Here is a 16,632-nt window from a genome sequence, read left to right on the forward strand (position 1 = left end):
ACTTGATGATAGCAGATAAGTCTAGAATGCCTCAGCCCAGCAGCACCACTGATTTGGGTAGATGTTTCAGTTTTACTTTCTTAAAATTAGAAGCCGAGAATAAAAGTGCTTTTGCAATCTGCAGTTGAAGTGTTGGCTGACAGTTGGCATCCATGTGTGTAATGCTGTCAATAAGCTGAGCTATATCCAATTGAAAAATGCCAGCAATCTCACTCATCAAAGACACTTTTTGGCCATATAAGGAAACCATGCCTTTGCTGTATGTCAAGAGTTCAATGTTAAGTTGAGTAAAGACACTAAGGTCACATGGTTTCAGCAGTGAACCCTCACACCACACCACATCATGTGCTCAGGAACCTTCTCTGTAGTATGAGAGGAGCACAAACTGCTGCTTGCAGCCTCTGTCTTTTCTGTCAGTTTTAGGATCTGCTCAGATGGGGAGCTTTTAATGTGGTGTGCGGTAATAAACTGACATGTACTAGTGACAAGCATGCTGTGGTGTTTGTGATTATGTGTTTTTCTGCTCAGAATGTCATAGTTTTTCAGGGTATTGTTACTAGCGTATAGTAAGAGCCCTTTGCAGGCCTGAAAAAAGAAGAAATACAGGAAGTTGTTGACTTGTGACATTCCTTTTTCTATTTCTTTTTTTTTCTTTGCACCCATACAATGTGTGTGTGTGTGTGTGTGCGTTGTATATGTGTGTCGTTTTGGATCAGGATTGTCAAGTTTTTATTGCAGATTGAGTTGTTTGTCTATTTTTTTATTTGAACATTTTTGAAATATGAAAAAGAGAATGTATATTATTGTCGCAATACGATAACAACGTATTGAATTTTTTCCATTATCGACCAGCCGTACTTCAGTCAGTTCTTTTTAGTTAACAGTCTTAATCTATTTATGGATGAACTGATGTTTTAATGCCAAAAATGTTGTATGTACATGAACTTTGTGCATACTCATAGCTGTCAAGGATAAAACGAAAAGCCTGAGAGATTATTTCCATTGTGGTACTTTAAGTGCAAGTGTGTGTGTGTTAACTGAGTGTCATGGTATTTCTTTGGAGGGGGATTTTGCAGAGACTACAGAGAAATGTAATCAATAATAAGTACAATTGCCAAAGTACTGTAAATGGAACCTGAACAGGCCAGATTTGACTGTGTATGCAGAGTAGACCCATCACAACTGTCTCTGTTTCTCACTGTACAGCCCCATTGACAGGCAGGGAGAAAAACAGAGTCATGCGGTGCAGTGGGGTTTTTAATTCCACTCTTCATTGATACAGGCAGATCAGCTGTTTCTTATTGGTCCCGAGGGGGAGAGGATTGGCCAATTAAAGGCCCATAGGCCACAATCAGTGGAACACAGTTACTATTACTATATAGGTCGGACTGACTGTATGGGGGACATTCATCAAGCAACACAAATAGTGTGTTTGCGGGAACCTTAGCGTGTGCAATGCATGTATATTTGCTGCAGTCACACATGTACAGTTACATTATATGCACATGTGTTTGGTAGGGCAGTAAGGGTACCCTGTAAGTGTTCGTATAGTGTTTGTGGAATGAAAACACAGTTTATCTGATGGAGGAAGTTTGTGTAGGATAACAGTGAGTGAAAAGGAAGGTTTGGAGGGGAAATGCGTATGTTATGCCACTGTTGTAGCAGCGAGGGACTGAATGTGGTCCTTGGGGACCAGCGGTGACAGGAGTAGATGATTTAGTGGGCCATGCATATGAGCCCTCCGATCGTAGACAAGAAAGTTAACTTTCATTTGTAACGGTCAACAGGGGTGCTTGGAATACTTTAATTGGGCTTTGAATTTGAGGCTAGTTAGGAGCATTTGTGTGTTGCTGTTTTTGCAACTGTCTTATTTTGGTGTGTGTGTGTGTGTGTGTGTGTGTGTGTGTGTGTGTGTGTGTGTGTGTGTGTGTGTGTGTGTGTGTGTGTGTGTGTGTGTGTGTGTGTGTGTGTGTGCTGCAACAATGAGCTCTGTGTCTGAGATGCTTTTAGATAGCCTGGAGGGGTGGTGGTGTGGGTTTAGGGAATGCCTCATTCAGGACGGCTGCTTCCAGGACAGGCAACCCCCCGCCAATCCCCCCCACACACACTCTCCAAACCTCCCTGGCTTTTCCATTCCCAAATGCTGGTAGCACTGAGCTCCCCAGATCCCCATGGCAATTACAGATACCAGCATTGTGACTGGTGGGCGATGCCAACTGCGAGTGTGTGTGTGTGTGTGTGTGTGTGTGTGTGTGCGTTTCATGTGTGCATACAGGCCTACATGTTGGGTGTAAGCGTTTGTGCGTGCATGAGCACTTGAAGGAAAGGCATTCTGGCTGAAGCGGCCATATGCTGCCAAGTGTTCACGGCTTGTTTAAAGGCACAGCTCCTCTCGTCCAAACTAGGGCCTTGTTTGGTACTTTGTAACGTAACAACTTAAACACAATATACTTCACTGACCGGAGCCCCCCAGGGGTCTACTAGACCCCCTCCTGTTTCCCTCTACACCAAATCTATCGAAAAAAGCTGTCACTTTGAGACACGTGAGCTTGTACATTTGCTATTTTTGCCAAATGTTTGCCGCAGAAAAGAGATGCTAGGGTTCATATGGTTAATGTGTCCTTCCCTCTTCTTCCCTCTGTCTAATCTGTGATTTATTTAGTCAAAGGAAGCATTGAACATTGAACTGTTGAATATAACTTTGTTTTAACTAATAAGAAATATGTAGATCACCAGTAGGTACGAGCACTTAAGAAGACACTGCTGTAGTTAAATAGACTAATTGAACAAGTTAATGTTATTATCTTCTTTCCTGGCAGGCCATGCGTTGCCCACATTGGTCTTTTAACCCCTCCATCATGTCAGGGATCTTTTTCTTTTTTTCTCTGTGGCAAGATTATTTATGAGTGTGAGAATAGGTGGAGGTTTCTCAGCTGAAGACATGAATCTATATTCACCTGTTTCTTGGCTGTGTGTTTTCCACTTCCTGTCGGATTTCATTGGATATCATTAGTCATCTGACCGGTTTCATTGGATTTCATTGGATCAAAAGACAGGAAGTGGAACACAGTGAAAAGCCTAGGAAACAGGTGGATAGAGGCCTGAGTCCCCATGCCCTGAGCCCCCTCCTCTTGTACCATTATGGTTTCATCTACCTGGGAGAGAAATTTAGCAGTCTCCTGCTCTCTCCATCTGTCTGTTATGCACTGCTGTAGGCTAGCTCAGAGACCAAAGACATACTGGCCCTCATTTATCAACGCGGTGCAGCCCGAATAATGAGCGTACGGCGTGATCACCGCACCTTTCGGCATTTATCAATAAATCCTGACGTGGGCTTCATCCTACTATACACTGAGATCTCACGTCTGGTCGAGACCAGTTGTTGACGTTGGCTGCTCCCGTTTATTCCATTCTAGACCTGCAGAGCAACATTGTTTGACTGTCTGAGAGGCATCTGGACACATAATCCACTCATAAATGTGTATATCTACACTAATAAATAATCCCTGTGAAAATATAACATTTTATAAAGTAATTTAAACAAACTGCTTTAACAGTCATTCGGTTAAGCTTGCAGATCTGCACGGCTGCATTGGCTATTTGAAAATAGCAGATCTACAAGCTCACAACAGGTTGCATCGCGACGCGTTGTGAGCTTGTAGATCTGCTATTTTCAGCGCAGCAGCGCTTCTACGAGAGAATTTACGGGAGCCCCGACCATCTTTTCACTGACAGTGAGGTGATGTCTACAAACTTACAGTAGCTTGTCCTATGTTATGTTATGTCATAGAGAGTTAAGTAGTAGGCTACACAAGGCTACACAACCTGGCTGGGTTAAGGATATAAACCCGACGCTCCAATATTAAAGTGGCGGCACGGAATCACTGCATTCCGCCCGAGTCTCATGTACCGCTACGCTACATGCAAGACAAAGTTGGGCGGGCGCGTGTGTGTGTGTGTGTGTGTATGTGTGTGTGTGTGTGTGTGTGTGTGTGTGTGTGAGAGAGTGAGAGAGGCGTGTGCGTGTGCGTGTGTGGCGAGCGGGGGACGTTTCTTATTGGCTTTTCATGACTTTGGTCGTATTCTGGTTCGTCTTCATGTCGTAAAATCGGGGCGTTTTGAGAAAATTTAAGGGCGTGTTATTTAAATGACGCTCGTTTCAGCCGTGACATTTATCAACGCTGGGACCAAGTGTAAGCTCGGATCAGCTGTGTAGGATGCGTTGATAAATGTGACTTCGACGTTGGTGTACGGCTGAATATATGGAAAAATATACGCCGGTTTATACGCTGCGTTGATAAATGAGGGCCACTGTGTGCATGTGTGTGCTTGTAGCTTACTTCTGTCCTTGTGAAAAGCCTGGAAGGACAGCATGTTGTGCTGGTCCTCACTTAGTTTGGAAGGAGGTCCTCACTTTGAACGAGCTAGAGTTGGGTTTTACTTTTATGGTTATGGTTTGGCCTGAATTGGTGAGGATTATGTTTTGGAGACTGATTTTGGTAGATGAAAATCAATAGAAATCCTCAAAAGAGTGTTGATACATGTGTTTGTTTATCTTTATCATAGACCTACAATTTCCTTGACTATTTGCAGACTCCAACTTTCCTACAGAAACAAATGAAGGGACATATGTTGAAAAGGGAAAAATGAGTCATCCTTTGGTGTCAGCAAGCATTCAACATCATACTGTACAGTAGCTCCCCTATCTTGTGTGTGGAGGCTCATGTCTGAGGGATGCAAACAGGCATCCATTTGCTTTTAGTGGTTAGACTAGCATTTAGCAGTTGCAAGCCTAACAGGTTAAAAGATAGGCTACTGGTCTGGCTACGGGTTGTCGAGGAGAAGGATGATATGGCACTGCACAGGAATCAAATGTGTGTGTGTGTGTGTGTGTGTGTGTTCTCCATTTGGTGTGTGCAGTGTGCATTTTTTTTTTAAGCAGAAGTGAAACAGCCTCTGAGGTTCCTCTCTGGCATTTCTGAGAAGGAGAGACGGTGCAACAGGAAGTGAGGTGGACGAGGTGACAGAGATACTCAGGAAGTTAAGAGAGGCCTACTTCTGCACAATCTGATGCATGGGCACCACATCTAGCTTTAAAATCGGGCTTAAACAAACAAGAAACAAACAAGCCATAAATTAAACCATGTCAGGAGGTTTGGAATCTTTGACATATTGTTGAGTATGATCATCCTGGCTTCCCTTGTGTGATTGGCTCAAGATGATAGGAAATGCGGGCATCTGCCAACAAGCTCCCCATGCCTCCCTCTCTGTTCCTCAGAAAGCTGACCTTTATGGCTGTTGTGCTGATTTATGTTGATAGAGAGTGTGTGTGTGTGTGTGTGTGTGTGTGTGTGTGTGTGTGTGACTCTGTGCATGTCTAGGACCTGTATTTACCATATGTCTGCGATTGTGGAGAGAAAATAGGGGCTTTGCAGCATGACCTCCATACAATGCCCTTTGTTTAGTTTTCCCTTGAGCTTGGTAGAGTTTTATCTCTCTTGCTCAGCACGTTAACCTGTTTCAATACGCTGTTAAAAACCCATCTCTCCTGCTAGTCAGGCATGCTGTTTGGTGTTCTTTTAAACTACAAGCAACATGGCGAAAAACATGTTTGCAATAAAGTACATTTTGTGTACTAAATAATGTAGGCTACAGTCTAGTCGCAGGCCGTCCTTTCCAGCTTGTGTAAACACGGCACAGGCAGGCGTAGTCGGGCAGCTGCTTTTCTGGACACGCGTGCACACACACAATTATAAACACGCATGCATGTGCACACAGCCATGCGCACACAGCCAGTATTCCATACCGTGGGAAGGCTCATTGGACCTTGTTTACTCTTTGTGCTGTATCCACTGGACAAATTTGATCTCTTCTATGGCCTTCTCTTCTGGCTCTGTTTGACAAAATGAAAGGACTGTTACATCGATCAGCGATGTTGCACATGACCTTCAGGGCTCCTGTTTCTTCTAAAATAGCATCTATATTTACTGGTGTTACATATAGGCCCTGGTCACATTCTCTTTAATGTCTTTCATGCCATAAATCGTGTTGAGTAACACTCTCTTTTTCTGTCACTCTTTCTCTCTCTCTCCCTCTCTCCCTCTCCTGTCTACTTCTTTCCCAGCCTCCACTCATCCAGGCCATCTTCAATGGAGACCCCGAGGAGATCCGTATGCTCATCTACAAGTCTGAAGACATCAATGCTCTGGTGAGATGGCCTTAGGTCCTTTTTACGTTTAGCACAGCAGCACGTGTGTTTCATATACTACACTGAGAAGGACAGTTGTTTGGTTTGTCTTGAGGTGAGCAAAGGGCCCATATCAGCTTACAGGAGAATCAAGCCAGGACACTTCTGTTCTCCAAGACAGTGGCAACCTTGTACTTTTCATTTATCTTCTTGCTACTTCCTGTGTGGGCCAAAGCACAGGGATCAGGAGTGGTCAGAGTTCAAGGGTCAGTTTGGCCAAAGTTCAGAGCAGTTGTTTATTTAAATTAACCACTTGAACCCTAGCATCCTTATTCCGGGAGGAACGCCTTGTGGGCTTGTAGATTGTCTATTTTTGGTGAAGAGATTTGGTGTAGAGGGAAAAAGTGCGGGTCAAGTACAGAGCCGACCCCGCTCAACTAAGTACCAGTTCACTAAGAATAGAGGGTTAAGTGGCTAATTTGAAAATAGTTTATAAAGTGTGGAGTGGAGGACATGCTTCCTGCTTTCTCATTCTCCTCTTGATTGTATTAACCTCCTATGCAGGACCAGCAGGACAATTGTACGCTCTTATTGTGCAATTCAGTTGTATTTTTTTGTTGGAGAAGAGGCACACAGCCCAGTGAAATGGACATCTGGTGTGGTCATCGGGACTGTGTGTGTTATTGTATTGGAGAGCTCTGAGATGAACAATGGACATGTTGACACTGACTGACTGGCCCACAACTTGGCCCTCAGCTTAGCTCATCGTCTGTAGCCTCCTCTGTGTCCATTCTAAGCTACCAGTCCCATTTTAGTATCTGACCAGGGGTCACTAAGCTTGTTTCTCAGCAATTTAAAGCCTGGTTGCAGATCGGCGACTGGTATAGAATGATGTCTGCGTTACTGAGTCGCTCTGGATAAGAGTGTCTGCTTGATACCTAAATTGTACTGATCAATTTTGCCGAGTGCCTCGTTGACTCCCTGTTCTGCAACAAAAAATAATAATAACTATGTGTTTTAGTTATTATTGTGTGTGTGTGTGCGCGAGAAATAATAACTAGTTATTATTACAGACTGACTTCAAACTCACCACACACATCACCTACGATCCGAGGGAGTACTCATTGTGAGCCTGTAGATTTTGATTTTGTTTGTTTTGAAAACGGTACATTTTCGCCTACAATGACATCCCCAAAATACGGACTGTTTAAAGTTGTTAACTAAGTCTGTCTGTGGGTTTTGGATAGCTGACAGCGACAATATGTATCCTAGACTTACAACTGTAGTCTGCCTCAACCTCTCTGCCTCCCTCCCTCAGGATGCAGAGAAACGTACTCCACTACATGCAGCGGCCTTCCTGGGAGACCCGGAGATCACTGAACTCCTCATCCTCTCTGGTAAAGTCACCCAGACATCCCCAGTCTTTCATCACTCTCCCCCTCTCTTTTTCTCTCTTTCTCCTCCTTTGTAATCCACCTTTCTCGCACTGAGATCTTTAATATAAGTTTTAGCATTTGTTAGCCTCATTTTTGAATGCATATATACACTAGATCAGCGGTTCTCAAACTATGGGTCACGAACCAATATGGGGTCGCGGGAAGGTGCCGTTGGGGCATTGGGAACCAAAAAAAGAAGAAATATTTTGTTTTATCAGAAAGGAAAAAAAAGGTGATGTCGTCGCGACCAACGTGAAGAGGAAGGCCACTTGACTCCTCATACACACAAGGCTCCAACACCGACCGAGAACAATCAGCAACACAAGACAACACACACAAGCCCTTGCAGAGGCTAAGGCACACAAACTGATTTTAGCTGTTCATAAACTATTTACTTAGGAATGATGTTCAATATGAGCGTGTGGTACAAATACATGGACCACGGGTCCATTTTGTTCCATCTGTACCCTCGTTAAATTTAGATTGCGATGTAACATTACCGAGCGGGGAGATCATTCTCACAGACAGACAACCATACCAGTTACCAACAGCTGCCGCGATAGAGAAAAACGCTAGCCTGGGAGATCCAGCCTGATTCGCTACGTTCGGCGGACTTTTCTCTCTCTCCGCTTATCAGTCTGGAATGCACCCCATTGACTCGTTTTGCAGAACTACACTGGAACTACATATGTTACGTTAGGCAACGTCGTTGCTGATTGGATGTTGTTCAAACGAATGACGAATCACAACGATCACACTGTTTTTTTTGTCCCGCCCCGCACCACAGACCAATCAGAAGCCACGGCACGACTCGAAACGTTTGTCATGTCCCGCCTCCCTTGGAGATAGGAGGCATTCCAGACTGAGAAGCGAAGAGAGAAAAAAAAGTCCGCCGAACGTAGCGAAGCAGGCTGGATACCAGGCTAGAAAAACGCCACGTCAAGGCCATAAAATCAAGAGCTGGATCAAGAAACTCTGGTGGTCCTAGGCTAGAACCACCGGAGTTGCGATAAGTTTTGGCTAAATGCTTCAGTTTACAAATGTGTGTACAGATTACAGAGCCACCTCCACTAAAACGTTTTCTCACCATAATATGGTGAGAAAAAATTCCCCTCATAAAAAGGAGGACGTGGTATAAAAAAGTGTGAGAACCCTGCACTAGATAGATATTCAGGCATGTCTTCGGGCATGTCCGTATTTGGACTGATAATGTGGCACTTCGTCCCGCATTATGAGCTCGTACTGTGTGTGTGTGTTAGAGATGCGCGGATGTGCTTTTTCGTCACCCGAATCCACGTGTACACGTCCATCATCCATGCACCATCCACCCGCATTGATTATATCATCTTATTTATAGATCTGCACCAACCGCACATGGGATTCTATATGGATACGTACTTGTACAAACAATGTCACTCACCACTGTCGCGATCACCTCTGTAGTGACTATATACATCCATATCCATGGTAACAACAAGCCCTCCGTCATCTCACATCGTAGATTTTCATAAGACATATCCATAAGGCCCCTTCTTTTTTTTATTTTGTTTTAAATCCTCAATTAAGTTTCTCTCACTTTAGCTGCCTTTAGTCCACTGTGTGTTGTTTGGACGTTAAAGGCATAGACATATAAAGGTAGACGCCTCCTTCGGCTCTGAGGCATTGGTATCTCGGGCGCCATTTTAGAGGAGGAAAGCTTCCGCGTGTGTCACAGAAGGGGGCGTTCGGTAGGCCAATCAGAGGCAGGTGGGGGCGGGTCTTTTCATAAGAGGCAGCCGCGCAGCATAAGTCAGTTAGACGCGCTGTGATTGGCCAGTAGTCAACGTGCTGTGATTGGCCAGTAGTCACTTTGAATGGTAGCTTTCCTCCTCTAAAATGGCGGCCGCGATACCAGTTGCTCCAACGAACTGCAGAGGCCAACTAGAAAATGTGCTCCTCGGAGCACAAGTCTCCGCCAGCAGACTTGTGTTGGGAATGTTGGGAATGTTCTAATTCTTATGTTCTAATTCTTACAAAAAATAGAACATGTTACTGTGTCATAGTAACATGACACACTGTCTGTATAAGTGTCCTATCCGTCCTGTCTGTGTAAGTGTCCTATCCGTCCTGTCTGTGTAAGTGTCCTATCCGTCCTGTCTGTGTAAGTGTCCTATCCGTCCTGTCTGTGTAAGTGTCCTATCCGTCCTGTCTGTGTAAGTGTCCTATCCGTCCTGTCTGTGTAAGTGTCCTATCCGTCCTGTCTGTGTAAGTGTCCTATCCGTCCTGTCTGTGTAATTGTCCTATCCGTCCTGTCTGTGTAATTGTCCTATCCGTCTGTCGGAAAGGCGACATGTAACCACTAAATGTTAGCTTGACTGATGGCACTGATGTCACTTCGGAACGCGCACCGCAGCGCTCCGAAGTGACACATGTATTTATAGGCCGCTATACGTCATGCGTCTCACTAGCCAATCAGAGCACACTCTTTCAACGTATTGTCACGTGTCACGTGAGGCTTGACCAATGTTAGCTTGGCCGAGGGGGGGGGGGGCGGAAAGTGAAAACATCCTCATTGTCTCCTGGTGGAGACAATGAGGTATCTAGGTTTCTATATCTATGGGTAAAGGACCCCATGCCGGCAAAAGCATAAGCGGATAATGGTGCCTGATGGAAAATGACGTAATACGCTGAGATTTAGTGTTTTTGAGCGGTGTAGCCGCTCCTATAAGTGGGTTTGGGACAAGACCGTCGTGAGAATTTGTCTTTCCCTGTACTGTGATTGGCTGACTCTATTCACACCCTTTTCGCTGTACCGTGATTGGCTGACTCTATTCAGACCCTTTGCTTTGATTGGCTAGCGAGACGCATGATGAAATTAATAACCTATAAATATCACCACGCACTTCAAAAAAATTACTTTTTCTTAAGTGAGCTTCCATCACTGTGATGACCACTGTTGTTTCTAAATAACACCGCTCACTTCACACTGGGTGTGATTTAAAAAAAAAAAGGCTATAATAGGCCTAGATAGATGTCATTCATTTAATTTCCGCATTATTTCACCCACGCTTTATCCAATATGAATTAATAATGATATTAGATTGACCTGTGTGTGTGTGTGTGTGTGTGTGTGTGTGTGTGTGTGTGTGTGTGTGTGTGTGTGTGTGTGTGTGTGTGTGTGTGTGTGTGTGTGTGTGTGTGTGTGTGTGTGTGTGTGTATTATATATGTGCGTGTACTGTGCATATGCCCCACTTTTCACCTGATCTCTGCTAATCCCTCTCTGTTTGTATTCTACTGCAGGAGCTCGGGTCAATGCCAAAGATAACATGTGGCTCACTCCTCTTCATCGTGCCGTGGCATCTAGGAGTGAGGTGGGTAGTTTCTCACACACACACACACACACACACACACACACACACACACACACACACACACTGTGTCACAGGTGTCAACAAGCTAAGCCACACAGTGTGATATTGCCACCTGTATACTTTAGCACTTCCAAGCACTTCCACGCCCAAACACCATACATACACACAAACAAACACGCTGACTTAGCCTTAGCTGACGTAGCAGTTTCTGTTCCTGTGCCCAAACAGGTAATTCCACATAACTATGTAGGTGCACACTTACTGTGCTCTAGGTTGTGTCTGTATCTCTCTTTTTGCATGAATCATTAGTTTGGAAGATTACAAGTGATTGTTGTACCATAATCTTGAATAAACAAAATCTTTATTTATCTCCACATTCACATTCTGAACTCCCCTGTCCACGCTCCACAGGAGGCCGTGCGTGTGCTGATCCGCCACTCGGCTGACGTGAATGCCCGTGACAAGAACTGGCAGACGCCGCTGCACGTTGCTGCGGCCAATAACGCGCTGCGATGCGCTGAGGTCATAATCCCGCTGCTGAGCAGTGTCAACGTGTCGGACCGCGGCGGGCGCACCGCACTGCACCATGCCGCCCTCAACGGCCACACTGAGGTACTGCACCGATACGCCAACTAGATCTGTTCTTGTTTGTAGAAGTGGAGGTGGGGTGGGACCGGACCTTTTATATATCATAATATATTGTAATATTTATTACATTAAGCCCTGATATTTCCATGTTTTAGTCAACTACATTCTAATATGCTAGTCAAGGATTAATGAGCTCAATGGGCTCAACCCTGGTTGTTCAACATTTATGCACGCGCCTCTTAATTACAACATCCTGGGTTCAGATCTGAGTCAGGACCTGTATCACATGTCACACTGCTCTCTAGTTTCTTTCCTGTGTTGCGACGGCGCTGGCAGACAAAGCAGAAATCCCTTAAAAGTGATCTTTGCATGAAAAGAAGAATCTGCCAGTGGTTCTCATTTTCAGAAAACTTTGAATGAGTAATGTATTATGTACCGTAGGTTGAATCTAAAAATAAATGTTGGCAGACACAGCAGATTTCTAGAGGCCAATCTGAATGGCCAGCCTCTATTTATCTGCAGTTTGTTCACGTCAGATGGAATGTATTTCGAATGCAGTTACATGGATATTATCACCCTCCCACCCCCACACACACAGCAAGTGTCAATGTGGGCATTGACACTTGCGCCCACACTCATCTGTGCATAAATATATGCCAGAGGGTATGTTCATATTTGACTCATCACTGTTTGCACCCCCCTCTCTTTTTCTCTCTCCTCCACTTTCATTCTTTCAGATGGTAAACCTACTCCTGGCAAAAGGCGCCAACATCAACGCCTTCGACAAGAAAGACGGCCGGGCGCTGCACTGGGCAGCTTTCATGGGTGCGAGACAAGGACAGAATTTGCAACAGTTTCTCGCACTTCACAACATGTCTTTGTTCCTGGAAGTAGATATATATATAAAATAAAATAAGATCAATGGGTCTGAGTCACCTAATGGACCAACACAGAGATTCTCATAGATTGTGAGAAGACTAATGCTTGTTTAGGTAGAGGAGCCCACTTCAGAGTGCTGTTCAGTATCTACTTACTCTCCCCTGCACTGTTAATGGGCTGTTATGTACTGTAGCTTTTGCACTCACCAGATACAGGATTAGGAGAATTAATTTGTATTAGCCGGAACAAAATGATATGGAGACACAATCTCTCAACTCCCATTAAACAAATGAGTCAATGAGTTTTAGCTCTGAGGATAACAATGTATATTTTGTGTTTGTGTGTTTGCACGCACAATTTTGTGCTGCTCCCCTTACAGGTCACCTGGATGTTGTGTGTATGTTGGTGAGCCAGGGGGCAGAGATCAGCTGTAAGGACAAGAGGGGCTACACTCCCCTCCACACGGCTGCCTCTAGTGGGCAGATCGCTGTGGTGAAACACCTGCTCAACCTAGCTGTGGAGGTAGGCATTCCTGACAAAAGGATAACTTTCACTGATTCACTTATTCTCCTTCCTACACGGGCAAATATGCACACACACAAATTCTCTCTTTACTCTCTCTGTGCCTCCAGATAGATGAATCCAATGCGTTTGGGAACACAGCGCTCCACGTGGCCTGTTTCAACGGCCAGGACGCGGTGGTCAGTGAGCTGATCGACTACGGAGCCAATGTCAGCCAGCCCAACAACAAGGGTTTCACCCCGCTGCACTTTGCAGCTGCCTCTACACATGGAGCTCTCTGCCTGGAGTTCCTGGTCAACAATGGGGCTGACGTTAACGTACAGGTAACCCATGGGTCAACTCTTCTGCCTGTACATAATTGTCAGGGTGTAGCAGCTCTGCTGCAGCGTGAAGGCAAGGCAGCTTTTGAGGTAACCATCCCTCGTGCTATTCCAACTACACTGCAAAATTGGAGAGTTTGTTTTTGCCCGATATATACATACAAAGGTATAAACCTTTCAAAAGTTTTCCAAAAATCTCTATTTTTGAATCTTCGATTTTTGAAAAAAATATACATTTTCAAATTGATGAGAATTGATAAGAAACTTGTTGCCAAATATCGATGAAAATATCGGTATTCGGTGGTCTATGTAGGTCTCTAAAAAAATCTGCATTGGCATTGGATCCAAAAACTGGCAATGGCCGGTCTCTAGTGTTTTTAACTCTGAGACGCTGGACAGATTTCCTGCTAGTCTGACAGCTCGATCACTGACCAGTGGGAGTGGTGCTATTTCTCCAATCATTTACTGTGACTGTGTTAGTCTGATGTCTTTGTTACTCAATAAGACAACTTTCAGTATAATAGTTCCCCAATACCTCACAGTGCACCACATTTTACACTGGTCATAGTTCACAGGAAATGTATTAACTTAACAAACTCACTGTCTTTTAAAAAAAAATGCATTGCAATAAATTCAACAAAAAAACATGTTACCTTTGAACAAAGAAAAGTAGTACAGCTTATGACTTAAAGTTGTTGTATATTGTTTTTACAGTCAAAGCCCTTTCAAGTGCCCATTCTCACTTCAAGTGAGTTCAGTGTTTTTCAGATCTGAGCTGTGGTATCACTGTGGTGGAGAAACTATGTGTGCCTCCCCATATGAAGCCATCCACATGGCAGGCTAGAACCCCAGACACAGCACAGTCCTTATCTAACCAGTAAAAGACGGCTGGATCAACTTTGGAGATCTTACCTCCTGTTTTCAGCACTATTTCCTTTACGCTGTTGTACCAGTAGAGAGAGGCATCTGCCAGTCCATGGACACATTTGTTTAGCTTCCATAATGTGCCTTCACTCTCAGCCTCAGGAGGAGGTCTGATGAAAATCTCACGTGACAGTGTCATTCCCTGCAAAAATGCAGATTTTATGTCCATCGAATGAGGTGTCCATTGTCTTTGACAAATCACTGCCACAAGTAGTTGAAGTGACTCAGTAGCACATGTGGGAGAATCCTTTTGCAATTCTGACACTTGTAATTCCTCAAAACCTCTAGCCACAAGCCGTGCTTTAGGTACTGGTCCAGTGAGTGTCTCTTTGAGAGTGCACACCCATCTGGTAGAAACACATTTTTGTCCCTCATCATTAACTTCCTCAAACACATTGTTATCCTTCCAGCTCTTTATCTCAACATGCTTTGCAAAGTCAAATGATACATCTTTTGTTACAAACACATCCTCACATACATGTGTGACATTAGCATCAGTGACATTTCTTAATGGTAAATCATTAGTTTCAAAAACATCATCACATACATATGGCACATCATTTGTTACTACTTCAAGGTTCTCAACTATTGACATGTCAGCTGAATCTGTAGTGCCTGCAACATTAGTGGGTTCAATGTAAAGCAAATTGTACCAGTTCTTGTACTTGCCCATAGCTTTGCCTGCACGCCCCAAAACTGTAGCTGTGTGTAAAACACCTCTGTCTGTGTATTTCACAATTTGTCCTGTTTTCAGACTGACACCTGCTCTGTGTTCAATACCACCATGATGTGTATCTGTATTGTCAGTTGTGTGTCCCGTTTCTTTTTGCACGCTATCATCCATTTGTGTTGTTGTCTCCATTTGTCTTAGTCCCTGTTGCACCACAGGTATGCTGTCAGCTATGTCCTGCTGTCCTTGCTCAATGTTTGTGTCATTTTCTGCGTTCACTTTCCTCAGTCTGAGCCGATGGACTCTAACGCATGTTCCTCCATGTCTGACAAAAATCACTGCACCGTCTTGACCGATGACAACTCCTGGTCCTTTCCACTCAGGACAATCCACTCTCTTGTAATATACTCCATCTCCACTTTCATATTTTTCATCCGTTTTGTTGTCCATTATGTTCACACAATAATGACCAGAGCTTGTGAAGTCAAGTTTTACAGGTTTGTTGAACATCACTGCACTGTCATGTTCCATGTCCAGTACTGTCCCTGCTCTTTTCATTGAGGCTTTGCTTAAAAGCAGTGGAATATCAACTGGAACTACCTCAGTTTGAATGTGACATCTGGTCTGTCCAATTTTAGCAGGAATTTTCAAACTTTTAGTGGAATAGACCACTTTTCCATCTCCAAACTTAAATGGTCTATGACTGAGTTTTTCATTTTTTTGTATATCACTTAACTCGTTCTGGCTCAGTTTAGTGACGTAACCATCTAGCCACCCCTGCCCACACACAGTGCGTGTGCATGCAGTATCTATTATTGCTGAACCAAAACACTCTGTCATAAAGATTTCTGCTGCTGTGGGTGATACTTGCGCTCCACTGGCGAGCTCTTTAGCGTACAGAGTAATGTTGCACTCCTCTAACGCATCTGTATTACGTTCAGTTTCTTGAGTTAGCTTGACGTACTCACTTTTATTCGGACAATCTTTTACCCAATGAAAAGTTGATTGACAGACCGCGCACTTTGATCTGCGACCGTACCTATCCAAAGGATTTGTGCCAGGCACTGGCGTCTTCTGTTGATCCTTTTGTAGCCAAGACGTGCCCTTCTGTAGTCTCTGCTCCGCCGTAACAAACACACTATCTTGATTGATTCCCATGCTGGAGGCTGCCGTCTTTCCTCCGAATATCCTCTTCAATGCTGACTTCATGGACGCAAACGTTAGATCTGTACATGCTGTGAGAGCTAACTGGCGATCTTTCATGTCCAAGCAAGCAGTATCCAATAGTTTGAAGGCCAACACTGCGTCGGGAAGCTCCATTTTGTACTTCCGTATCCGAGAATAACGTTGCTCAAAATCAATGATATATTCTGCCATGGACACGCTGTTGTCTCTCGTTATCCGATCGAAGCTCGAGTAAGCTTCATAAACTTGATCTTTCTCTTCTTTGAGAAACAAATTGTCAAGCTTTGCAAGCAAAATAGTCATACCATCGTCTTTATTTAGGTCATCCACGGGTATTTCCATCGCCGTTTCTCTTGCACTGCCAGATAGCGCCAAAACCACTGCAAGAGCTTGTTTCTTTTTCGCGAGCTCTGTGACTCTGGCCCAAATTGCGATTTCATTCTTCCAACTTTCATATGGCTTCCCTTCGTCGAAGCCTGGTGGGACTCTGTAGTTACCAGCCATCCTCTGCTACCAATGTTACTCAATAAGACAACTTTGTCGGTTCAACACATGTTTATTAGCCGGCTC

General features: G+C 44.2%; 1 protein-coding gene across 4 annotated transcripts in view; it reads left to right on the forward strand.

Moving 5' to 3' along the window:
• The window catches only part of ankrd44 (ankyrin repeat domain 44), a 35,973-nt gene that overhangs the window by 1,231 nt on the left and 18,110 nt on the right, over window positions 1-16,632 (forward strand). For all 4 annotated transcript variants that reach the window (XM_084083863.1, XM_084083865.1, XM_084083864.1 and 1 more), the window contains exons 2-8: window positions 6,125-6,208; window positions 7,506-7,584; window positions 10,904-10,974; window positions 11,386-11,586; window positions 12,300-12,387; window positions 12,821-12,963; window positions 13,074-13,286. In XM_084083863.1, the coding sequence (XP_083939989.1) occupies window positions 6,125-6,208; window positions 7,506-7,584; window positions 10,904-10,974; window positions 11,386-11,586; window positions 12,300-12,387; window positions 12,821-12,963; window positions 13,074-13,286 (879 nt within the window). The remainder of the gene's footprint in view (window positions 1-6,124; window positions 6,209-7,505; window positions 7,585-10,903; window positions 10,975-11,385; window positions 11,587-12,299; window positions 12,388-12,820; window positions 12,964-13,073; window positions 13,287-16,632) is intronic.

The sequence above is a fragment of the Gymnoscopelus microlampas genome (genome assembly GCF_963454915.1).
Source record: "Gymnoscopelus microlampas genome assembly, chromosome: 17".
NCBI lineage: Eukaryota > Metazoa > Chordata > Actinopteri > Myctophiformes > Myctophidae > Gymnoscopelus > Gymnoscopelus microlampas.